This window comes from Perognathus longimembris, chromosome 11 (assembly GCF_023159225.1).
Source record: "Perognathus longimembris pacificus isolate PPM17 chromosome 11, ASM2315922v1, whole genome shotgun sequence".
Taxonomy (NCBI): Eukaryota; Metazoa; Chordata; class Mammalia; order Rodentia; family Heteromyidae; genus Perognathus; species Perognathus longimembris.
The window spans coordinates 41,416,137-41,441,512 of record NC_063171.1 but is presented as its reverse complement, the minus strand read 5'-3'; the positions used below and the strand labels follow the sequence as shown (position 1 = coordinate 41,441,512).

The window sequence follows — 25,376 nt, the reverse complement described above, 5'->3', positions numbered from 1 at the left end:
GGATCTGAGGGAAGGAAAGATGTGGGCTATATCTGAGCTCTTCTCTTTTGTCACCAAAATGATAAAGGAAGTTCCAAGTCCTATAGCTCACCAAAGCAGCAAATAACGAGACCACCAACCTAGGGTGTTCAACCACCCTCGCAGGCTCTGTGACTGGTTGTTAGGTTGGGCTTGGGGCCTGGTCCTCACCCTCAAATGGCAGAGATGTCACTGAGCTGATATCCTAGGCACGTCATTGTTGCCTCTCCCAGACTGACGTTAAAGCAGGGGATGATGGGCAGCTCTCCAAAGGCACCGTCACAGAAGAAACCACTTAAACACTAGTCACTTTCCTTTCCTCCCTGTTTTCAACCAAACACTTCCCTTGCCTTAAGTTGTTTTTTTCTTGTTTTTGGTAGGTTGGAAGGAAGCTTAGAACTTTAAACTTAGTGGCCAAATGATTTCCCCCCATTTCACTGATTAAAAAAAACAACAGAACAACAAAACCAATAACAAAACCAACAAAACTGAGACCCAGAAAATGAACATCACACAGCAAGTCAGTAGAACCCAGGTCAGGTCTCCAGACTGCCTCCCTTTGTATGGTGGTTCTCTTTATCCTCTACAATCCTGGACGCAGAGCCCTGATCCTCACCGAGCCTCACCTCACCTAACTCACACAGCCTGGCACTGGGCAGGCAGATGTGGCTCTCTCTAGGTGAAACCTACTTAGGATGACTTACTAAAATCCTATCTGCTGTCCCCTTAAGAGTCCACCCTCAATGGTCCATGAGATCAGGTTGTTTTTGTGGGGGGGAGGTTGAGTAAATCCCTTGCATAAGAAAGGTTGACACTGAATTTTGTTATACAGGTATATTGTATATATGCTGATGCAATCAGAGGGGGAAAAAAACAGTGCAAATACAATTACAATTCATAATAATACTTGGTTTCAATGCCCCCGGGAACTGCCCATTCCTCGGCTACCTCCCAACCCCCAGAACTTCCCCACAGAATCAACCAAATGCTGGGGGGTAGGGAGAGCGGGCAGGTGAGGGTAGGGAGTGGGCTCTGCCAAGGCAGTGCTGGTGACCCGGAGGGACGACTCCAGGGTGGGGAGGCAAGGCACAAATTAGGGGTGGGTGGTGGGGGAGGTGGCATCTCTAAGGAGGATGGGGTTGGAGCAGTGCCAGTCGCATTTGCTGGGCCTGGCCCACTCCCCTACCCACCCTCCACAGCCCTGCCTCCCTACCCCCTCCCCTTCCCCAGAAACCCTTTTGCACGGATCATACACAAACGGGCACATTACAAAATGACATAACACAGTTTCACAATATCCATGGCTAGGGCTTTTTTTTCTCTTTTTCAGTTTTTTTTTTTCTACACAATGTACAATTCCTTTTAAATGGATCAAGAAATAGCTTATATACATGAATGAGTCCTTGTTATAACATCTCGGCAGCAAATATCATAAGCTAATGAAGATCTTGATGGAAGGAAAGGGAGCCTAGGACCAGGCGGGGAAAGGGGGGGGAGGGGTATGGAAAGAAGGTTATGCCTTCTGGAGGAATGGGGAGAAAAGGGAATGGTTGAGGAAAAGGAACAAAAGTAAAATATCAAGAAGCATCTTTACAAAGCAGTTCTATAGCTAATTCCTTTTAAAGGGGAAAGGAAAGGGGTAACCAAAGCAGAAAACATTTATCTGTGTCTTTAAGAAAAAAAATTGTCTACCATACATGTATCCAAAAATGTGGGGGAAAATACTTATTCCAGCGATGGAGGGAGTCCTGATGCTGTGGTCAAGTGACAAAAGAAAAGTGACAAGTAAGAACCTCTGTCCCCTGGCTTTACCAAGCCTTGTTACTAATCACCCATTTCAGGTTTCTACGTTTCTATGGAGTTAAGACACCACCATGAATGACTGCTTTTAGTACCTCTGGGTCTGGAGGAAGCCAGGCAGAGTTCTATCCTCAACTCTTATTAGTATCCTGAGATTCAGAGCTCCATGAGAAAAGGACAGCTGTCTGAATCCAGGGTCTAGAGGGCCCAAGGCCTGGGGATGACAGTAATGACAGACTTGGAGAGACACAAGGCAATCAGTGATGAAAAAGTTGAGACTTGAAGAAGACAAAGGGATTGGGAGAGGGAGAAAAGGGAGGAGGTGGAAGGCTAATACTTTATCATGATTAAGGAGACCTTAACCCCCGTCACTAATCCCTGGGTAGGGTATGAAAATGAGGAGGAAAAAGGGTAAGAATTCAAACCTCAGCAATTGAGCAAAGGGTCACAGAGCTCTATGAGTCAACAAGCAGCTTCTATGTAATTGACCCTGAAGGGATAAAACCAGGGAAGATTCCACCCTCTCCCCTATGGCCGAAGCACCTATCAGGCAATGGACTATGGGCTTTCCTTCCCCACCATTCCCTGTTTCTACACATCTTACTTCCGTACTCACTCAAGGTGGCCTGGCTCCCAGGGGAGGGACTTCACTCATGGCAGGGACAGCCCCCAGCCAGACGGTATTGCACATTCTCTGTTCCTTTTAATCTCAACTGACAAAACCGGGCACCTTGTACCTCTGAGCACCTCTGGGCTGGGGGTCAGGGAGACAACAGAAATGGCACTTCATCATGGAGTGGGGAGAGGCTAGACAGACATGCCACAAGGCAAGATGACCTGTAGAAAAAAATATTAAAAAAAAAAAAACAAAAAACCAACTTCCAATTTTGTGGAAGAGAGAAAAGCAAAACCAGTGCTTTCGAAGCACAGAGGGCAAAGAAAAAAGATGTAAGAATATATCTTTATATATATATTTATATATATATAATTTTAAAATAACCCTAGACCCAGTTCCATTAACCCCCCCTCCCTCTCCCACCACTTACAGTCAGGGGTACCACATTCCCCAGAAAAATACTCGAAATGACCTGATCACACTACTTTTTACTAGCATCTAGCTTCCAGATCATTTCACCACTTGGGGAGCCCAGACACTGGCTGCATCTCTGCTCCTTATTAAGTGCTCAATGAATTTGGGGGAAGGAAGGAAAGAAAAAAAGCCAGGAAGGCCCGTAGGGCCAGTATAATCACCCACAGTGCACTGGGGTGTGGGGAATAAAGGCCAGAGTGGGAGAACGGAACCCAATTTCAGTTCCTTCTCCCACCCCACCCCAAATCTTATGAGGAAGATGTGCAGTTCATGTGTGTAATTGTAAAAGTGCCTTCTTAAAAAATTAATTTTAATAATAAAAATGAGGGGACTTCCTCAGGTGACGAAATATCACACAATTCCCTAATAACTCTGTGTGACAGTCTCCCAGTGCATCCGGCAGCGTCTAGAGCATGAACACCACAAGGGGAGAAAACCCTGCCTTTTCAGGGGCTTCTCTTACCTCAAAAACAGCCTGATCCTCTCCCTCTTCCCCAACCAAGTGGACAAATGGGATGCTAATCTCCCTAATCCCCAGAAAACAGCAACATTGCACAATTCAATTCATTCTCTACATTAGTAGCGCTGAAGAATAAAACAAAACAAAAAAAGCAAAATTTAAAAATTCTGGGGCATGAAGACAACCCTTGGATAGCAGAGGTCCAAAGCTGATTTTACATGAGCTGCGCTGTTTGGCTTTGAGCAACTGGTTCTGCAGTCAGTGCAGCAGAGTCAGGGCAGGACTCTAACCTGGTTAGAGGCCCTCACCATCTCGGCACTCAGAGGGTAAAGGGAGAGACAAATGGGAGGATCTCTAGTGTTGGGAGAGAAATCTCTTTCTCCTGTTTTCTCCTCTCCTTTTGTCATCTGACTCACACCAATTCCAACTTGTAGGACATCCAGCAAACTTCAGCCTGGGAACAGTTGTTCCTCTCTATTGCAGTGGGGAGAGGGATGGGGGATGGGGGAAATGGGGAGAAGACTATAGTTTTTAACAAGGGGATGCAAGTGGCATAGGGAACAGTTTTAGAGGAAAAGAGGACTACTTGGCCTGGAATCCTTCCATGTTCCACTGGAGACCAATCTTAATCCCCCAGCATCTGAAGGTCAGGGCCTGCTCTGTCCTCCTTGGCTCACCATTATGATCATTATCATACCTCCCTTCCCCCTCACATGGGTAAACTCCCGAGTATTTTAAAGCTTTTCTTTCTAGGCTTTCCCCCCCTCATCCTTAGAGCCTAACTTCAATATTAAACACTGCCTTCCAAACAGTTCAGCCCCTGAACACCCACAACTGGGTATTAATCCTCCTGCTTGATGTCATCCACCCCACAACTCAGGTTAAGTGCATTCAAAACCTCTGCCCCTAACTATCAATCATGTCCTACTTGGCAGTGGAGAACCCTAACTGCAACCTGCAATGCTCCTATTATTGAATCGAATGTCATTTATGTTTACAAAAAAAAAAACAAATCAAGAAGGGAGGAAGGAAGGGAGGGAAGAATATGAGAGGAGAGGAAAGGGACAAAAAGAAAACAGATAAAGGTTTTGTGTATGGGGAGATATAACCGTCCACTGAACAAAGGGAGGACACACAATATAATTAAAAATGGTAATAATTATAGCATAAACCAAACTTTAGAAACATATGACAGAGGGCTTAAATTCTCCCCAGGACCGCATTCTGACCTCTATCAGAGGCAAGGATCCACCTCACTGGTAAAGAATTGAAGAGAGGAGACTGAGTGGCAGGACAACAGATCGCAGCAGTGTGAAACAAAGGGGAGGTGGTAGGGCAGGGCATGTATTTTCTTGATTTCTATTTTTTTGTCTTCTGTTTTTTCAGTTTTGCTTTCCGTGTATGGTAGGCACCAGTACAGGCACTGCATGCGACGGAAGTTGGGAGCAACAGGAGAGGAAAGGGGTAAAGGGTTCAAGGTTAGGCAGTACAAGTGGAACAGGCGTTATTTCTGTCCACTAATGGACTGCGATATAGACCGGGGAGGGATCATGTCTAAAAGGTATTCCCGCTGTCGGTCTGCCAAACTGGGGGCTTTGTGTCCTCCGATGCCAGTGTTCAAGTATGCAATGTTGACACCTAGACCCAGGAGACAAAAGCAGAAGGCAGGTATTAAGAGAGGAAATTATTGGGGCTGGGGATATGGCCTAGTGGCAAGAGCACTTGCCTCGTATACATGAAGCCCTGGGTTCCCCAGGGCTTCCCAGCACCACATATATAGAAAATGGCCAGAAGTGGTGCTGTGGCTCAAGTGGTAGAGTGCTAGCCTTGAGCAAAAAGAAGCCAGGGACAGTGCTCAGGCTGAGTTCAAGGCCCAAGACTGGCAAAAAAAGAACTGTGTATTAACTGTGTACGGATGACTCACACTTACAATTCTTGCTACTCAGAAGGCAGAGATATGGAGGGACACAGTTCAAAGCTATAGTAGGGCAGAAGTCTAGGAAAAACTTCATCCCCAAAATAACCAGCTAAATGCTGGGCTGGAGACATGGCTCAAGTGGTAGAGCTGTATCCCAAATTCAAGCTGAGCAGGAGCAAAGCCCTGAGTTGAGAGGGGGGGAGGGAAGGAAGGAAGGAAGGGAGGAAGGGAGGGAGGGAGGGAGGGAGGGAGGGGAAGGAAGGAAGGAAGGAAGGAAGGAAGGAAGGAAGGAAGGAAGGAAGGAAGGAAGGAAGGAAGGGAGGAAGGGAGGAAGGGAGGAAGGGAGGAAGGAAGGAAGGAAGGAAGGAAGGAAGGAAGGAAGGAAGGAAGGAAGGAACTGGATAGTAGTTGAGTGGGATAGTGCAGGAAGGAAGGAAGGAAGGAAGGAAGGAAGGAAGGAAGGAAGGAAGGAAGGAAGGAAGGAAGGAAGGAAGGAACTGGATAGTAGTTGAGTGGGATAGTGCAGGAAGGAAGGAAGGAAGGAAGGAAGGAAGGAAGGAAGGAAGGAAGGAAGGAAGGAAGGAAGGAAGGAAGGAAGGAAGGAAGGAAGGAAAGAAGGAAGGAACTGGATAGTAGTTGAGTGGGATAGTGCAGGCCTAAAAAAATTCAGCTATGTACGAGGTGGGTAATTCCAAGCACACAGGTGACAACAAGGCCCCTGGCAATAAGTAGAGAGGTGAGGAGGAGGGAAGGTTATTTCCTTTTGTTTATCCCCTGTTGTCACTGTTTTTTATTTGGTACCCAATGTCTTGTATATATGATTATCTGATTTGGGGAAGGGAAAGGAATAACAAAATGGTGAGACAAAAGACAAAGAGGGAAGGGCTGGGAATATGGCCTAGTGGCAAGACAGCTTGCCTCATATACATGAAGCCCTGGGTTCGATTCCCCAGCACCACATATGTAGAAAACGGCCAGAAGTGGCGCTGTGGCTCAAGTGGCAGAGTGCTAGCCTTGAGCAAAAGGAAGCCAGGGACAGTGCTCAGGCCCTGAGTCCAAGGGCCAGGACTGGCAAAAAAAAAAAAAAAAAAGACAAAGAGTGAACCAATGTGGGCTGGGGATATAGCCTAGTGGCAAGAGTGCCTGCCTCGGATACACGAGGCCCTAGGTTCGGTTCCCCAGCACCACATATACAGAAAACGGCCAGAAGCGGCGCTGTGGCTCAAGTGACAGAGTGCTAGCCTTGAGCGGGAAGAAGCCAGGGACAGTGCTCAGGCCCTGAGTCCAAGGCCCAGGACTGGCCAAAAAAAAAAAAAAAGAAGCCAGGGACAGTGCTCAGGCCCTGAGTCTAAGCCCCAGCACTGGCCAAAAAAAAAAAAAAAAAAAAAAAAAAGGCAGAGGGCATGATGGTTTAAGTGGCAATATCTGCCAAACAAGCATGAAGTCCTCAGTTCAAACCCTAGTACTGCCAGGCACTGGTGGCTTCCACTGTAAATCCTCGCTACTCAGGAGGCTGAGATCTGAGAATCACAGTTTGAAGCCAGCCTGGGCAGAAAAGCCTGTGAGATTCTCATCTCCAATTAAGCAAATTAAGCAATTAAGCACCAAAAAAGCCAGAAGTGGAGCCATGGCTAAAGTGGTAGAGCAATAGCCTTGAGCAAAAAAGCTAAAGGACAGTGCCCCAGCACTGAGCAATCCCTAGGACTGGCACTGAAAAACAACAACAAAAACCTCACAAACAAAAAGGAAAACAGTACTACTGGAAACGGGGGAAGAGGGGAGAGAGTAGACTGCATACTATAGTTGACTGCTAAGAAAAGTTTTCAGTAGATATCCCTCTTACCTGGCATACCAAGGAGACCACCTGGCACAGACAACTGGGGTGCCTGTGCAAAGTTTGAAAGCATGGAGCGGGCAGATGTGGGTATACCACGCTGGAGGCTGCTCTGGGGCTGTGGGGCCTGTAACAATAAAGAAACATTTGATATGTCTTTACCATGGTAAAAAGTTAAGAAGGCCAGGTGCTGGTGGCTCATGCCTGTAATCCTAAGGAGGCTGAGATCTGAAGATTACAGTTCAAACCCAGCCAGGCAGGAAAGTCTGTGAAACTCTTATCTCCAATTTTGTTCCAGAAAACTAAAAGTAGCACTGTGACTCAAAGTAGGAGAGCACTAGCCTTGAGCAAAAGAGCTCAGAGATAGTGCCCAGGCCCTCAGTTCAAGCCCCATGACCGACCAGACCCACCCCCACCCCCCACCCCCCCAAAAAAGGAGGTGGAAAAGATACAGGAGTATAGAAAGAAGAGTGGTATCATTTTCCAAGGAAGGATAAATTAGAATAAATAGTTGATAAATAAAAGCTCAAGAGAAATCAAAATAGGGTCAGGGGAAAGTTCCTTACCTGCCGAAGTGTATGGTGTCTCATGATGGTCTCTTGTTTACTGACACTGGACACAGTTGGAGCCGTAGTAGGAGAGAGGGCTGCCTGCTGCTGTAATCGCTGTTCAATTTCCTATTAGGAATCATCAGATCAGTTTGGGAAGACCACCACTCAATTTTGAAACTAGAATATTTATGGATCTTATCTCTAATTGTGCCAGCTAGTTAGTGAATTAGTAAAAAAGTTAAAAAGAGTTTGGTGGGGTAGCTACACTGAGATCTCTGGGTATAAGCAGCTAATGTGCTACACTGAAGAGATCCTTTTTCTACAGAAAAGGCTCTAAGATGGTTGGACCTGGGTGCTGGTGGCTCATGTCTTTAATTCTAGCTACTCAGGAGGCTGAGATCTGAGGATCCTAGTCAGGAAAGTCCATCTCCAATTACCAACCAAAAAGCTGGAAGTGGGGGCTGGGAATATGGCCTAGCGGCAAGAGTGCTTGCCTCGTATACATGAAGCCCTGGGTTCGATTCCCCAGCACCACATATACAGAAAATGGCCAGAAGTGGCGCTGTGGCTCAAGTGGCAGAGTGCTAGCCTTGAGCACAAAAAGAAGCCAGGGACAGTGCTCAGGCCCTGAGTCCAAGCCCCAGGACTGGCCAAAAAAAAAAAAAAAAGAGATGGTTGAAAGCTGGGTGTTGGGGATTGTGTCAGTAATCCTCACCAATCGAAGGACTCTGAAATCTGAGGACCTCAGGATCTTGGCTCAAAGGTAGCCCAGACAGACAAACCTAAAACTCTTGAGCAAAAAGTCAGAATTGGAAGTATGCCTTTTTTTTTTTTTAAGTAGTAAAATGCCAGCAGTGAGTGGAAAAGCTAGTCAAGTTTGAGACCCTGAGTTCAAGCCCCAAAAGCAGAGCTGCACCCACGCGTGTGCGTGCGCGTGTACACACAGGCATGCATGCTATTTGGAGAAAGCTAGATGGTACTGATGAGCTACTGTAATTAAGCCTGATGAATTACTGGTGATTTTACTGTTGACTCCTTTCTACTTTCCAGAAGGTCCATGATAATATCCAAAAGATTCTCACAGCTGGTGGAGGGAAAATGGGATAGAGAAAAGGATTGGACAGGCTGGGAATGGAGCCTAGTGGTAGAGCCTCATATACATGAAGCCCTGGGTTCAATTCCTCAGCACCACATACATATATAGAAAAAGCCAGAAGTGATGCTGTGGCTCAAGTGATAGAGTGCTAGCCTTAAACAAAAAGAAGCCAGGGACAGGGGCTGGGAATATGACCTAGTAGCAAGAGTGCTTGCCTCCTATACATGAAGCCCTAGGTTCAATTCCTCAGCACCACATACACAGAAAGAGCTGGAAGTGGCACTGTGGCTCAAGAAGTAGAGTACTAGCCTTGAACAAAATGAAGCCAGCAACAGTGCTCAGGCCTTGAGTTCAAGCCCCAGGACTGACCAAATAAACAAACCCACCCACTACAAGTTTCTTCAAAAAAAAAGAAGCAGCCAGGGACAGTGTTCAGGCCCCGAGTTCAAGCCTCAGGACTGACCAAATAAACAAACCCACCCACTACAAGTTTCTTCAAAAAAAAAGAAGCAGCCAGGGACAGTGTTCAGGCCCCGAGTTCAAGCCTCAGGACTAGCCAAAAAAAAAAAAAAAAAAAAAAAAGAAAAGGATCAGAGGCTAGGTGTAGTGATGCATACCTCAACTCCAGCTATACAAGAGGCAGAGAAAGGAAGACTGCAGCTCAAGGCAAAGTAACCAAGACCCTATCTCAAAAACAAAAGGTAGTCTGGTGCCCATGGTTCACACCTGTAATCCTAGCTACTCAGGAGGCTGAGATCTGAGGACTGCAATTCAAAGCCAGCCAGAGCAGGAAAGTCTGGGAGACTCTTATCTCCAATTAACCACCAGAAAAATACAAATGGCACTGTGGCTCAGAGAGGCTTAGAGGACTAGCCTTGAACTGAAGAGCTCAGGGACAGCACCCAAACCCCAGAGTTCAAGCCCCATGACCAACCAAAAAAAAAAGCAACAACAACAAAAAAATACAAACAAAAGGCTGAGAGGACACAGCTCAAGTGGTAGGGCACTTGCCTGGAATTCATGAGGAGACTAAATTCAATTCCCAGTTGTGCAAAAGAAGTTCTGAAGTTCCCAATGTTTATTTTTCTATTTGTCCTTGTCAAGAGTGAATTTCAGATTTTTTTTTCCTCTCCAAGAGATTTCTAGTACAAATATAAATTCCTCCTACCCAAATCCATTTGTTTACCCAAAGACCGGTGGCTCACATTGTAAAGGTACTCAGAAGGGAGAACTGAGGATTGAGGTTCAAAGCCAGCCTGTGAAGACAATTCTGGAAGACTGTTACCACCAATTAACTAACAAAAAGCTTGAAGTCTAGATGTAGCTCAAGTGGTAGAACACTGTGAGCAAAAAAGCTGAGTGAGATCTTAGGGGCAGGAGTTCAAACCCAAACCTTCCCCTCCCTCACTAAAAAAAAAAAAAAAAAAAAGTCCATTTGAAGAGGACATGAAGTTGACAAAGAAGTTCCTTTATTTTGGCAGTAGTGGAATAACCAAGGGTTGTCTCTGTAAGTTGCAGTTTTACTACTTGTGACAAGCCTCTAGCCCTGTTTCTTGCTGGCTATTTTGGCAAACTTTTCTGCCTGAGCTGGCATTGAACTGTATCCTCTAGATCTCACACTCTTGAATAGTTAGTATTATAGTTGTGAGCTACCAGTGCCTCAATATATATATTTTTTTTTTGGCCAGTCCTGGGCCTTGGACTCAGGGCATGCCTGAGCACTGTCCCTGGCTTCTTTTTGCTCAAGGCTAGCACTCTGCCACTTGAGCCACAGCATCACTTCTGGCCGTTTTCTATATATGTGGTGCTAAGGAATCGAACCTAGGGCTTCATGTATACGAGGCAAGCATTCTTGCCACTAGGCCATATTCCCAGCCTCTTTTCTTTTTCTTCTTCTTCTTCTTTTTTTTTTTTTGCCAGTCCTGGGGGGGGCTTGAACTCAGGGCCTGGGCACTGTCCCTGAGCTTCTTTTGCTTACTCTACCACTTGAGCCCCAGCACTACTTTCAGCCTTTACTGTTTATGTGGTATTGAGGAATCGAACCCAGTGCTTCATGCATGCTAGGCAAGCACGTTACCACTAAGCCATATTCCCAGCCCATTTCTTTTCTTTTCTTTTATTGGTTGGTTATGGGGCTTGAACTCAGGACTGGATGCCATTCTTGAGCTTTTCTGCACAAGACTCTACTTGAGCCACAGCTCTACTTCCCCACAATTTCTTTATGAGGCAGAAAAGCCAAGAGTTTCAAGACTTGTTTGGGTCCTTGCTCCCTTAACCTCAGCCATATATATTCATATATTGTTTTTCACTCAAGGCTGGTACTCTACCACTTAGAGCCATAGCTCTACTACGTTGTTGTTGTTGCTGGGCCTTCAACTCAGGGCCTGGGCACTGTCCCTGAGCTGCTTTTTGCTCAAGGCTAGCACTCTACTACCACTTGAGCCATAGCACTTCTGGCTTTTTCTGTGTATGAGGTGATGAGGAATTGAACCCAGGGCTTCATGCATGCTAGGCAAGCACTCTATCACTAAGCCACATTCCCGGCCCTCAATTATATTAATATACCCCTACCCCCACCCAACTTACCCTCAAATCCCCTCCATGGAGCTATTCTTGAACCTTTTGGATCACAGCTAGCACTCTACCACTTTAAGCAACAGCTCCACTTCCGGGTTTTAGAAGATTAATTGAAGAGAAGGGACTTTCTTGCGCTGGGCTGGCTTCCCAGGTGATCCTCAGATCTCAGCCTCTTAAGTAGCAAGAATTACAGGCCTGAGCCTCCTGCCCACTGCTGTTAGCATATTCTTAATCAAAGTCAAATAAAAACAGAAAAGACAGGATGATGAGGGGAAAAAAATGGTTCAAGATCCACAGGTCTTTGGGAATCATATGGACAAGCCTTCTAAACTGAAGCAACAACCTTTTGGGAAAACCAAGCCTGTGGGCTGGGAATATGGCCTGGTGGCAAGAGTGCTTGCCTCATGTACATGAAGTCCTGGGTTTGATTCCTCAGCACCACATATATAGAAAATGGCCAGAAGTGGTGCTGTGGCTCAAGTGGCAGAGTGCTAGCTAGCCTTGAGCAAAAAGAAGCCAGGGACAGTGCTCAGGCCCTGAGTTCAAGACCCAGGACTGGCAAAAAACAAAACAAAAAACAAGCCTGTGGAGGCTGTTGAGAAATCAAAATTCTTACCTGTTCTTGCTGTAGGGCTTTAACAAAAGCATTTTTCAGCCGGTTGGTATGTTCAGCTTTTAGAGCCTTCTTCTGGTTGGACGTCATACACTGCTCACAGAGAATCTTACCATTCTTTTCTTGCTTCCAGTGAGGGGTGAAATCTGTGCGGCACTGGGCACATACAAAGGGTTCAACCCGCAGAAGCGAGGCACAGCTTTTGCCTAGATGCCAATAAAAGTAGTAATCAGTTGTTTACATTTCCTACATTATTTTTCTTCACCAAGTAAGTTTATTCTGCTGACTTTAATTTTTATTTATTTTTGTTTTGCTTGTTTTGTTTTTGTTGCCAGTCCTGGGGCTTGAACTCAGGGCCTGAGCACTGTCCCTGGCTTCTTTTTGCTCAAGGCTAGCACTCTGCCACTTGAGCCACAGCGCCACAGCGCCACTTCCAGCTTTATGTGGTGCTGAGGAATCGAACCCAAGGCTTCATGTACACGAGGCAAGCACTTATTCCCAGCCCCTGTGCTGACTTTTAGACACTCTATGAGAGGAATACCATTTATAGAATACTTTTATTAGGGAATTCAGATAGTAGTAGAAACCTTTTTTTTTTTTTTTTTTTTTTTGGCCAGTCCTGGGCCTTGGACTTGGCGTGAGCACTGTCCCTGGCTTCTCTTTGCTCAAGGCTGGCACTCTGCCACTTGAGCCACAGCGCCACTTCTGGCCATTTTCTATATATGTGGTGCTGGGAAATCGAACCCAAGGCTTCATGAGTCAAAGCACTTTTGCCACTAGGCCATATTCCCAGCCCCCCCCCCCTTTTTTTTAAAGACAGGGTCTTTGCCATGTAGACTAAGCTAGCCTTGACTGAGATCCTGATCCTCTTGCCTCATCTTCTGAAGTAGCTGGAATTACAAGCATGTACATCCATGTCCAGGATGAAACAAAGACCCTTTAGCTAAGTTGGGACAAAAATGTATGGTTTCAGATTTCCTACTGTATTATATTAAGAAGAAAACATTATGTCAATTCAGAATCAAAGAACTATATTTAACCAATATTTTTGCTTCTTAGAATCTCCTTACTTCACATTGCATGTAGTTATCAAGTGTCTGAATTAAGTAATCTGTAGCCTTTTTTATGGTTAATAGAGTCCTCTAGGCACTGTCCTCTAAGGTGTTAGTTGGAGACTATATAAGTCTGGTTCAGTCTTGGTTTACTGCTTTTATTTGGTTATCTTTATCAGTATGTATAGTTCCTTAACAGTAAGTACTTCAAAGGTGGAGACTAATAATTCAGTATATAGTCACACAAACAAGTTCTTTTCATCAAATTATGCATTTATCAGGCTTGGTTCCCTCACTTACCCCCGCTTTTATACTGTTACTGGGGTTTGAATTCAGGGTCTAGGTCTAGATGCTGCCGTTTCTTAGCTTTTTCACTCTCACTAGAGCTCTACCACTTGAGCCATAGCTCCACTTCCAGCTTTTTGGTGGTTAATTGGAGATTACAATACAAATCTTAGACTGGCTTTGAACTATGATTGTCAAATATGAGTCTCCTGAGCAGCAAGGATTACAGGTGCCTAGCTATCTTTCTTTCCTTCCCCCTCTCTCCCTCTGTTTCTCTCTCTTTCTTCACTGTCCCTGAGCTTTTCTGCTCAAGGCTAGCAGTCTATCACTTGAATCACAGTGTTACTTCTGGCTTTTTCTGAGTAGTTTATTGGAGATAAGAGTCTCAGAGGCGCACAGACTTTTCTGCCCAGGCTGGCCTCAGATCTCAGCCTCCTGAGTAGCTAGGACTACAGGTGTGAGCCATCAGTCCCCAGCTTTCTTTCTTTCTTTCTTTCTTTCTTTCTTTGTTTTTTTGTTTCTTTCTTCCTTCCTTCCTTCCTTTTTTCGGTGCTAGTCTTGGGGCTCAAATTCAGAGTCTGGGTGCTAATAGGACCTAAAAGTCTTGTGAACTTTCTTGCCCAGGCTGACTTCCAAATGCCATCTTCAGATCTCCGTCTCCTGAGGAGCTAGAGTGAGCCATTGGAACCTGACTTAAAGTAAGTGGTCTCAACACTGGGCTATACCACTCCAAGCTCAGCTAGGTACCATTTAAAAGAACAATATACTGAGAAAACATACAAGATGTCACACACACACACACACACACACACAAACACACCCCTCTCTTCCTATATGTTGCTACCAAACCTGTTGTATAAAAGTGAAGGGAGGCAGACAGGTCATTTAGCAGTAATAAGGAGCTGTTATTTAGCATCACAGAGTATCCTGGGATGCTCTGCATAGACCAATGAGGCTTGGCAACTTCTTGCTCAAGAATAAAGTCTTACCTTGGCTATCAATGACACTCTGTACGACTTCTTCCAAGCCTACCATGTAGATGAACTCACTATTGGCTGCACTAGGCAGGAAGTGAAGCAAGGGAGCAGGAGGTTTTGGAGGTGGAATCTCCAGGAGTGTCTTTTCTAGCTGTTTTCGAAGAGCCAATTTGGCTGCAGCCTGTGAGTTGGCAGCATCAGTCATAGCACTAGGGCTAGGAAGTGGCGAGGACACTCTGTTCACAGTCCCTGGCTGGATATGGGAGGCAAGGTTCATATAGATGGCAGAGGATGTTGTACGCTGACAAGGAACAGAAGAACTTGACTGCTGAAAGAGACAGGGAATAGTTATCAGTGATGGTTGATGTGTAGAAGATCAATTCTTGCTTTTTGGCAGAAGACACTATCTGATTCTTCTGGGGAAAACTTAGTTTCCTTTAAAATAAGAATCCAACTTATTGAAAGGGAACTAATTAGGATATACAGGAAAAAAGAATGACAACATTCATGAGCCTAGAGCTGCTAAGAGGGAAAAAAAGACTGGGGATGCTTTATATCGTGTATGCTTATGCTTATTAATGACATGCCTCTCTTTCATTTCAGGCAGATTTTAGCTTAGTGCACCTCTGCTGTATAGCCTACCCCTTCTCTCCACTACCATTTCATATAATTCCTCAAACCTTTGGGAATATTCTTTATTCAAAACTCCATCCAAGGGGCTGGGAATATGGCCTAGTAGCAAGAGTGCTTGCCTCATATACACAGAGCCCTGGGTTCGATTCCTCAGCATCACATATACAGAAAAGCTAGAAGTGGCTCTGTGGCTCAAGTGGTCGAGTGCTAGCCTCGAGCAAAAGAAGCCAGGGACAGACAGTGCTCAAAGCCCTCAGTTCAAGCCCCAGGACTGGCAAAAAAAAAAAAAAAAAAAAACCCTCCATCCAAATCACCTTCCTTCTCCTAAGTTTCTGTATGTACATAGACTAAAAAACTTTTAGCCTTTTTCAATAAGAAAAGAAAAGAAAGGATTTCTCTGCTCCACATTATGGCTCTCTCTTACTGGTTGATAACTGATGGCGGGATTCATGTTGGGTGTTGTGGTGCGTACAATGCCAGGCTTGGGTGGGCCCCGTTGGCCCTGTAGTTGGGCTGGATTTGGTGCAATAACACGTTGGGACATCAACATGTGTGGGAGGGTGGTATTGGTCGCCGAACGAATGACACTGTGACCCTGAAGGGGAAGATAAGGAAAAGAATGTTACAGGTGGTATAATGCCCAGTAAAATGTAAAGGAAAAAAAAAAAAACACTGCTTATAATATACAGTTGAACGTAGTCAAACTTGGTAATTTGTCTAATAATCTATGGGATAAGTCTACCATGACTGTAAATGCTGAGTAATGACCAGGGAGTCCTTGGCCTTTTGGTATAAACTATATAATCTTACACAGCTAAGATAGAAAATTACCTGATCCTTCTCTAGAGAAGCTAGAGACTTGCTGTAGAAAAGAAAAACTATGAAGATTATTATTTGTTGCAGACTAAACCAGGCTATTTCATCAAGTACCAACAGAACTATGTGGAGTAGCAGCAACAGTTTCTATAATCTCCACAAAAGCCCCTAGAGATAAGATAGCTATGGCCTTCTAACACTATGATCCCATTATGAATTATATACCTGTAATGTTCTCAAATTTTGAGCTTCAACCCCTTGGGCCCCAGGCCGGGAGGGCAGTTTGGATAAACCTTGCTGTCCCACATGGGCAGGAGATGGTTGAACAATAGATGCTGCATTCTGTACAACCGGAGTCTGGAAAACAGAAAAGGAGAAAAAGGCAATAAATTACAGGTCAGCTCTGTATAGTTCTAGAATTTAAATTTCCTTGTTAGCATGAAGCTCTTGTTGCCTAATAGGAAAAAAAAAATAGAATTAAGTTTTTCTTAATGCACATTTTTTTTACAATGTTGAACATGATGGTGTACTTCTGGGAATGTTCAAAACTCCAACCAATAACCCTCATTGTCCTAGTTACTGTATGTACAAAGACTTAAAACCTACTGCAATCCTACCTATTAGGGAGGTGGAAGCTGGAGGAGTCCAACTTTGAGGCCTGGTTAAAGGTAACTGTAGTTCTTTCTCAAAAACAAAATAAAAACAAAAAAGGGCAGAGGGTGTAACTCAAGAGATACAGGGCTTGCTTAGATAACATGTACAAATCCCTGGAATCAGTCTTCCAGTAGTACAAGGAAGAAAAAAAAAATCCACTACTCCTAATGATTAAACCAGAGAAGAATGAACCACTCTATCACTCTGAACCAATTCTTTCATTTTCTCTGGTCCTTAATGTTCCAGGCATATTACCTTTTGGACCACGTTCTCTTTCTGTAGTTGACTCTGTCTCAGCTTCTTTAACAGCACCAATCGAGCTTCTTCCAGGCGCAGCTCATCCCTCAGCTGTTTGATGAGCTGTTGCCGTTCCTCAATGCCTTTCCCCTAAGGAAACATGGAGATTATCAGCAGTTACCCAGAATCCCTTGATGCAAGACATGATGTATTATTTAGGTCTGAAACCTTCTATAAGTGATGACAAGACTGTTATCTTTCTATCCCTGGGGTGTCACACAGTCCCTAGCATTCAGTAGGTACTCAAAAAAGTGCTTATAGAAGCAGAGACCTCATATAAACACTAATGGGTTAGACTCCTGGGAAAACAGAAGAATTTTTAAATGTTTTAAGATTTTTTTAAGCCATATATATATATATATATATATATATATATTTTTTTTTTTTTTTTTGGTGGGTCATGGGGCTCTAACTCTGGGCCTGGGCGCTGTCCCTGAGCTCTTCAGCTCAAGGCTAGTGTTCTACTGCTTGAGCAACAGCACCATTTCCAGAAATTTTCTGGTAGTTAATTGAAGATAAGAGTCCCACAGCCTTTCCTGCCCGGGCTGGCTTTGAACCGTGATCCTCATATCTCAGCCTCCCGAGTAGCTATGATTACAGGCGTGAGCCACCAGTGCCCAGCTACATTTTCTGTATATATACAATATATATAAATTGAGTTGTTCAGCTTTTTGTTTTCCAAAACTAAATTGGGTATAATTGCTTATATACATGCATTTTACTCCTTCCCATCCCTTTTTGCTGTACTGGGGATTTGAACTCAAGGCTTTGTGCTTGCTAAGCTGGCTCACTCTACCACTTGAGTCATACCTCCAGCCTTATTCGTATTTTCTGAAAATATCTTCTCTGCTTCTAGTAGTCCCTTTTAAAAGGTTTTACCCTTGAAGTTAAGAATCATCAAAAGTTTTCACGAATAGGTGAGTAAAGAACAAAACAAAAAAAAAAAAAAAAAGGGAACTAGGACTCTTATGGAATAAAAGAGAACAGGGACATGAAAGAAAAAATAAATCTTCTTACCTTAAACATCTCTAGGTTGGCTGCTTTGAGTCTTTCTTCCATTCGGGAGCTGGAACGGGGACTGGAAGCCTCATTGTCAGACAAAACAATAATGTCTGGAGAGGGAGTTAGCCTTCCTCGGTCTGGCTCACTAGATAAGAAAATGAAAAAATTATAGTATTTCCAATGATGAGAGCTGATTAAAAAGTTAAGAAGTGGGCTGGGGATATGGCCTAGTAGCAAGAGTACTTGCCTTGTATACAGGAAGCCCTGGGTTCAATTCCCCAGTACCACATATACAGAAAATGGCTTGAAGTGGCGCTGTGGCTCAAGTGGCAGAGTGCTAGCCTTGAGCAAAAAGAAGCCAGGGACAGTGCTCAGGCCCTGAGTCCAAGCTCCAGGACTGGCAACAACAACAACAAAAATGTTAAGAAGTGGCTGGGAATGTGGCTCGGTGGTAGAGTGCTTGCCTAGCATGCACAAAGCCCTGGGTTCGATTCCTCAGTACTACATAAACAGAAAAGGCCAGAAGTGGTGCTGTGGCTCAAGTGGTAGAGTGCTAGCTTTGAGCAAAAGAAGCTCAAGGACAGTGCCAAGGCCCTGATCAAGCCCCAGGACTGGCAATAAAAAAAAAAAAAGAAGAAGAACTGATGATAAAAAACATTAAGAAAATTTCTCTTCTACTCCAAAGAAATAAATCCAAGGAAACTTAAGAGGTCATGATTCACTCAGGAAAAGAAAGACACTAAACTCACAGGGTAAAGAAAACCAGACCTAAGAAAAATCAAAACCTCAGCAAAATACTTTCCTTTTCCCAAAACAAATATACAAAGGAATAACTAGCTTCAAGAATGAGAGATGAAAGCCAGGAGCCAGTGGCTCACACCTGCACTACTACTCAGGAAGCTAAGATCTGCTGAAGATCACATGGTTCAAAGCCAGCTCAGACAGGAAAGTTCATGAGACTCTTATCTCCAATTAACTACCAGACCACCGGAAGTGGCACTGTGGCTCAAAGTGGTAGAATGGTAGCCTTGAGCAAAAGAGCTCAGGGACAGTACCCAGGCCCTGAGTTTAAGCCTCAGGAATTGCTTGTGTGCGCATGCACGTGCGCACACATGCGCGCACATACACACGCTCGCGTGAGAAAAGAGAGTTGAGTTTTTTTGGCCAGTCCTGGGGCTTGAACTCAGGGCCTGAGCACTGTCCCTGGTTTCCTTTTGCTCAAGGCTAGCACTCTACTACTTGTGCCACAGCACCACTTCTGGCTTTTTCTGTTTATGTAGTACTGAGGAATCAAATCCAGGGCTTTATGCATGCTAGGCAAGCATTCTACTGCTAAGCCACATTCCCAGCCCCAAGAGATGAGTTTTTGTAAAACAGATTTAATTCTAAATGTTTTTTCTTCTGTTACTCCATTAGGCAGTTGGAACTTGGAAAAGAAATAGCTAGCTCCATTGGTGAAATAATAGAATATAGCATTCACTCTGAGTATAAATGATAGTTGTAAAGGCAGAAGCTCATTTTAACAAAATTCACATACATGGTTATCTGGCTATCTGAGGATTTATAAGAAAAGGAGCTTAAGTCACAACTCCACTGATGGTCCATTCTTGCAAGAGCAGGTACTGAAAAGTAAGCAGAAGAGGTACTGACAGTTGCTTGAAGAAATGGCAAGTGTCAATTATCTATTCATGTCCCATGGACACACACACGAACACACACACACACACACAAGAAAGTAGTCTATAGTCTTTTGGAGAAGGACTGAACTTCTAGAACTAAAAAGGATACTGACTTGCCAGTTTTATCTAGTATATTCTCTCAGTAAAGTTGTACAGAAAGAATACTTTGACATCTCATCTTTCACACTAGAGCTTTTTGTTTCCAATCCTATTTATTAGACAATCTTTGTTTTGGTATTTCTGGGGCTAGCCTTGTTTCTGTTAAAGTAATGAATAATGGCACTCACTGTTTGAGACCTAGATAATAAGAATCCTGGAAACTATAATTGTTTTAGATTTCCAAGTCAAGGACTAAATCTACCTCTCCTCTGATTTCAAAGATATCTTTCTTTCCAGACTCTACTGTCTTTTTGGGGGGAAGGGGGCTGTTGTTTTTCTAGTATAAGGGCTTAAAACTTAGGGCCTTGTGCTTGCTAGATCCCAACCCCAGCTCCACATTACTTTTGAGATGGTCAGAATAGCTCAGAGTATGTATGCTCAGAATAATGTATTCTTAGATCTAAATTAAATGTGTAACTTAATGTTCTTGGATCACTCACTAATCATGAGAGCATATCCATCATTCATTCATTCACTCATTCATTCATTCATCTATTTATTTATTTATTGCCAGTCGTGGGCCTTGGACTCGGGGCCTGAGCACTGTCCCTGGCTTCTTTTTGCTCAAGGCTAGCACTCTACCGCTTGAGCCACAGCGCCACTTCTGGCCATTTTCTATTTATGTGGTGCTAGGGAATCGAACCCAGGGCTTCACGTATACGAGGCAAGCACTCTTGCTACTAGGCCATATTCCTAGCCGTATCCATCATTTCTTAAGAGTTTCCTGTTTCAGCTGCTTTTGAGACATAGAAGATTTTTTTAAATTAAATTAAATTTAATTTTTTGGTGCTGGGGATCAAAGGTAGGATCTTACACATGGAAGTAGGTAAGTGCTCTACCACTGAGCTACATACAACCCCAACCCCACCCCCAAAAAATCATTTTTTTTTCTTTTTTTTGGTGCCAGTCTTGGGGCTTCAACACTGTCCTTGCGTTTTTTCAAAGCTACTTATTTACCACTTGAACTACAGCTCCATTCCAGTCTTTTTTTGTGTGCTTAATTAGAGATAAGAGTCTTTCAGATGTTCCTGCCTGGGTTGGATTCAAACCGAGATCCTCAGATCTCCGTGTCTCTTTTTCTTTTTTGCCAGTCCTGGGGCTTGGACTCAGGGCCTGAGCACTGTCCCTAGCTTCTTTTTGCTCAAGGCTAGCACTCTACCTTTTAAGTCACAGGACCACTTCTGGCTTTTCTGTTTATGTGGTGCTGAGCAATTGAACCCAGGGCTTCATGCATACTATGAAAGCACTCTACCGCTAAGCCACATTCCCAGCCCAGATCTCAGTCTCATGAGTAGCTAGGATTACAGGCATGAGCCATCACAGAAGTTTAGTTTCTCAACAGGGTAAATCTGAGTTACTAAAATCATCTAAGTTTCACTTAGTTGAAATAGAATGGGGGAGAAAGTGAAGAGAATGAATATTGTGAACTACTATGTTTGTACAGGTTGTTTTATAGCCACTGAATAGAAACAACAGGACTAGAATGTGGTATTACAGAAAAAGAAGCCACTAGAGGGAGAAAAGAGCTTTCATTCTTTAATCCCAAATTCCTGGAATAATGGTTCAGTCTAAGTGCCTAAACTTACTTTATTTGTGTGAGATTTACCAGTCATTTCCATATTTCTTTATCTTCTTACCCTAAGATTAATATGGGCAAATAATTTTTTTCATCTTTTTTTTTTTTTTTTTTTTTTTTTTTGCCAGTCCTGGGGCTTGGACTCCAGGCCTGAGCACTGTCCCTGGCTTCTTTTTGCTCAAGGCTAGCACTCTGCCACTTGAGTCACAGCGCCACTTCTGGCCATTTTCTGTATATGTGGTGCTGGGGAATCGAACCCAGGGCCTCATGTATATGAAGTAGGCACTCTTGCCACTAGGCCATATCCCCAGCCCATGGGCAAATAATTTTAAGGCCTGGAAAATTCTGCAATATTTTCTTGATTAGCCACATTGTTTTTATTACTAGTCAGAAGGTTTTAAAATTTTGGCCCTAGATGGATATATATAATCCAGAAAACTATTTTTAAGATAAAAAGTCCTAAAGTTCTTACTATACAAATGGGTACTATTTATTTACTGCTAGAAATTATTCTACCAAGAAGACATTCTAAATAGAGCATATGGAAACATATTTTCTGGAAGTTGTATCTGAAAACAACTCTAAATGATATTTAATTTCCATATATAATCAGTCTCATAATAGATACACAGTAGAAGTCAAAGTTCAAGTCTTCCTCAGATCTCAATCTCCTGGGTAGCTAGGATTATAGGAATAAGCTACTGGTACCCAGCACTGTGAATCTCTTGATTCCATCTCTCAACTAGCCTGAATTATAGGAGTGTATCACCATACTGCATCTTCAAGACTTTTACAATTTTTGACTTGGGATCCTGGCCTCATTTGTTATAAACATTCCAGAAAGAGAAACTGAGAGAGAGAGAGAGAGAGAGAGAGAGAGAGAGAGAGAGAGAGAGAGAGAGAGAGAGAGAGAGAGAGAGAGAGAGAAGAGAGAGAGAGAGAGAGAGAGAGAGAGAGAGAGAGAGAGAGAGAGAGAGAGAGAGAGAGAGAGAGAGAGAGAGAGAGAGAGTGTGTGTGTGTGTGTGTGTGTGTGTATTTATATTTACTTGTTATTGGTTGTAGAGCTTCAACTCAGGGCCTGGGCACTGTCCCTGAACTTTTCTGCTCAAGGCTAGAGCTCGACCACTTTGAGCCACAGTTCCACTTGTGGTTTTCTGGTGGCTCATGCCTATAGTCCTAGCTACAAAGGAGGTTAAGATCTAGAGGACCACAGTTCAAAGCCGGCCCAAGCAGGAAAGTCCATGAGACTCTTAAATTAACCACCAAAAAACCAGAAGTGGAGCTGTGGCTCAACTGGTACAATGGCTACTCTGAGTGCAAAAAGCTCAGGGACCGTGTCCCAGGCCCCAAACTCAAGCCTTAGTACCAGTATGGACACACACTGCACATACATGCAGCATGCGCGCAAGCGCGTTTGCGCACACACACACAAACATAAACTGAATGTTCTTAAAACTAGGATTGTCTACACCATGAAAAAACTTCGCTTCACAGGCTGACTCAAAAATCTTTGCCAGGGGGCTGGGGATATGGCCTAGTGGCAAGAGTGCTTGCCTCGTATACATGAGGCCCTGGGTTCGATTCCCCAGCACCACATATACAGAAAATGGCCAGAAGTGGCGCTGTGGCTCAAGTGGCAGAGTGCTAGCCTTGAGCAAGAAGAAACCAGGGACAGTGCTCAGGCCCTGAGTCCAAGCCCCAGGACTGGCCAAAAAAAAAAACTCTTTGCCAGGGGCTGGGGATATGGCCTAGTGGCAAGAGTGGTTGCCTCATATACATGAGGCCCTGGGTTCGATTCCTCAGCACCACATATACAGAAAATGGCCAGAAGTGGCGCTGTGGCTCAAGTGGCAGAGTGCTAGCCTTGAGCAAAAAAGAAGCCAGGGACAGTGCTCAGGCCCTGAGTTCACAGCCTAGGACTGGCCAAAAAAAAAAAAAAAAAAATATTTGCCAGTTTCAAGTATCTTTCCTTTCCTTAGTGCACACTCCATATTTTGATGTCTTCAAGTTTCAAAGACACTAGGATAAAGGCCTGTGAAAATGTGTGTGTGTGAGTGTGAGTGTGTGTGTGTGTGTGTGTGAAGGTGCACGCACACAAGAGAGAGAGAGAGACAGTCAGACATGCAAGCAAAGAGAAACAGTGTTTGCTAGGGACATTGCATTGCTCAAACCATCCCAGTAAGTGCAAAGCCCTGAGTTCAAATCCAAATACAAGGGGGAAAAAACTGAATGAGCATATGCTTAGAAATGAATGTATATGCTTGTGTAGGGGTAGAGGGAAGTGGCACAGATTAAGCAAAACTGTAGAAACTTAGCACATGAAGACTATTTCCTTCTGACATGAAAAAAGTCAGACCCATGCTAGTTGATGAAATAAAAATCAGATGGTATAGTAGAACCTAAAACTCCTGGGATGATCTAAGAGAGACTCTTTTTACTTCTTCTAAGGCTTTATCAGTTCTCTAATGCCAAATTTATCTAGAAACAATCATTTTATCTTAGGGTAAGAATTATGCCTCTCAGCTTGCTAAACTACAATCTCAGGCACCTAACTTCATATGGAAATGACAGTAACTCAGTCATACTCAAGACAATCTAGGATGCAAAACACCCTCCTCTGAACAAAATTAATTTCATTTTCACAGGCTTAGTTTATAAGAACAACCTATCCCTGGAGGTAAATAAACAATCATACCTCCGTCTAGCACTCATATCCACCGGCTCATCATTGATGTTTTCTTTGCCTGGCCTTCCAGCAGTCCTGCTATCTCCATGAGGCCTGAGATTCCCATTGAGTTTCTCTTCATAACCCTTGACACCACTGCCATCTTGTTTGGTTGGTAACTCATGTGGCACCTCAAGATTTGCCAAATCCTTCCTTTTAAGCAGTGCCAACATTTTCAGACGTTCCATGGCCTCATGTCCTTCCATTTTGAGTCGTTTTGCCAGGACATCATCTCGCTCATCTGCTGGGTCCAAACTGCGCTTCAACAGATTCAGGCGAAGAGCATCTTCTGTCATTCTATCCATCCTATACAGAGAAGGACACAAATAAGATCAGAAAAAAGCCCCTGTAGCAGTCAAAAGGAAAGAGAAGGGAGTATTTAAAAATATTAAGAATCGGGGCTGGGAATATGGCCCAGTGGGAAGAGTGCTTGCTTCGTATACATAAAGCCCTGGGCTCAATTCCTCAGACCACTTATATAGAAAAGGCCAGAGGTGGCGCTGTGGCTCAAGTGGCAGAGTGCTAGCCTTGAGCAAAAAGAAGCCAGGGACAGTGCTCAGGCCCTGGGAACCCCAGGACTGGCCAAACAGAAAAAAAAAGAAAAAAAGATATTACGAATCATTTATACACACATATACATAAAAGTTATATTATGTAATATTAATGTTGTTTTATATATGTGTTGAAAGTATTTAACAGAGCTAATTTCCTATGCACTATTGATCTTGAACATCTATATTAAAGAATTTCTCCACTCAAGGAGGAAGGCATGGCTCAAGCAATAGAGAAGCAGCTTATTAGCAAGCAAGCCAAGTGGGTAAAAGGCCCTGAGTTAAGAGTCTCACTGACTTTGCTGCCTGAGCTGGCTTCAAACCACAATCCTCAGATTTCAGCCTCCTGAATACCTAGAACACAGGCATGAGCCACTGACGCCGAGCTGATGCTTGGCTTTTTTCTGCTCACTCTATCATATGAGCTATTCCTGCAGCCCAGCTTTTTTGCTGACTAACTAGAGATGGAGTCTCACAGACTTCTCTGTCTGAGCTGGCTTCAAACCTTTATCTTCAAATCTCAACCTTGGACTGGGGATGTGGCTTAGTGGTAGAGTGCTTGCCTAGCATGCATGAAGCCCTGAGTTTGAATCCTCAGTACCACATAAACATAAAAAGCTGGAAGTGGCGCTGCAGCTCAAGTGGTAAAGTGTAAGCCTTGAGCAAAACGAAGCCAGGGACAGTGCTCAGGCCCTGAGTCCAAGCCCAGAACTGGCCAAAAAGAAAAAAAAAAACCCTCAGCCTCTTGAGAAGCTAAGATTACAAGCATGAGTCATAGGCATCTAGCAAGTGAAAATCTAAATTCACAAGGCTGTCTTCCTGACAGAAAACAATAATGAGTACCTAGAACGTTTCTGAGTTATAGAAATATAGGTTCAAATGGTTACATATTTTTAAGCTAAGCCAACCATATACTTTACCTCTTCAAATATCAAGTTCATCAGTAAAAATGGGGTACTTAGAAAGTACCCAATAAAATTTAATTTCTTTTTCTTTTCTTTTTTTTTTTTGGC

At 43.8% G+C, this 25,376-nt stretch overlaps 1 protein-coding gene across 5 annotated transcripts in view; it reads right to left on the bottom strand.

Moving 5' to 3' along the window:
- Positions 1–385: 385 nt before the first annotated feature.
- Gatad2b (GATA zinc finger domain containing 2B) overlaps positions 386–25,376 on the bottom strand; it is a 73,670-nt gene continuing 48,679 nt past the window's right edge. Inside the window, exons 2-11 of one of the 5 annotated variants that reach the window (XM_048357792.1) lie at positions 23,783–24,118; positions 17,689–17,818; positions 16,630–16,761; positions 15,946–16,077; positions 15,329–15,499; positions 14,284–14,599; positions 11,961–12,163; positions 7,687–7,797; positions 7,130–7,247; positions 386–5,006 (exon numbers count right to left, since the gene is read on the bottom strand). In XM_048357792.1, coding sequence (XP_048213749.1) covers positions 4,873–5,006; positions 7,130–7,247; positions 7,687–7,797; positions 11,961–12,163; positions 14,284–14,599; positions 15,329–15,499; positions 15,946–16,077; positions 16,630–16,761; positions 17,689–17,818; positions 23,783–24,117 — 1,782 coding nt within the window. In that variant the 5' untranslated portion in view covers position 24,118 and the 3' untranslated portion in view covers positions 386–4,872. Of the gene's footprint in view, positions 5,007–7,129; positions 7,248–7,686; positions 7,798–11,590; positions 11,706–11,927; positions 12,164–14,283; positions 14,600–15,328; positions 15,500–15,945; positions 16,078–16,629; positions 16,762–17,688; positions 17,819–23,782; positions 24,119–25,376 lie in introns of those variants that run through there. The other 4 variants (XM_048357793.1, XM_048357795.1, XM_048357796.1 and 1 more) reach the window with 4 other exon arrangements.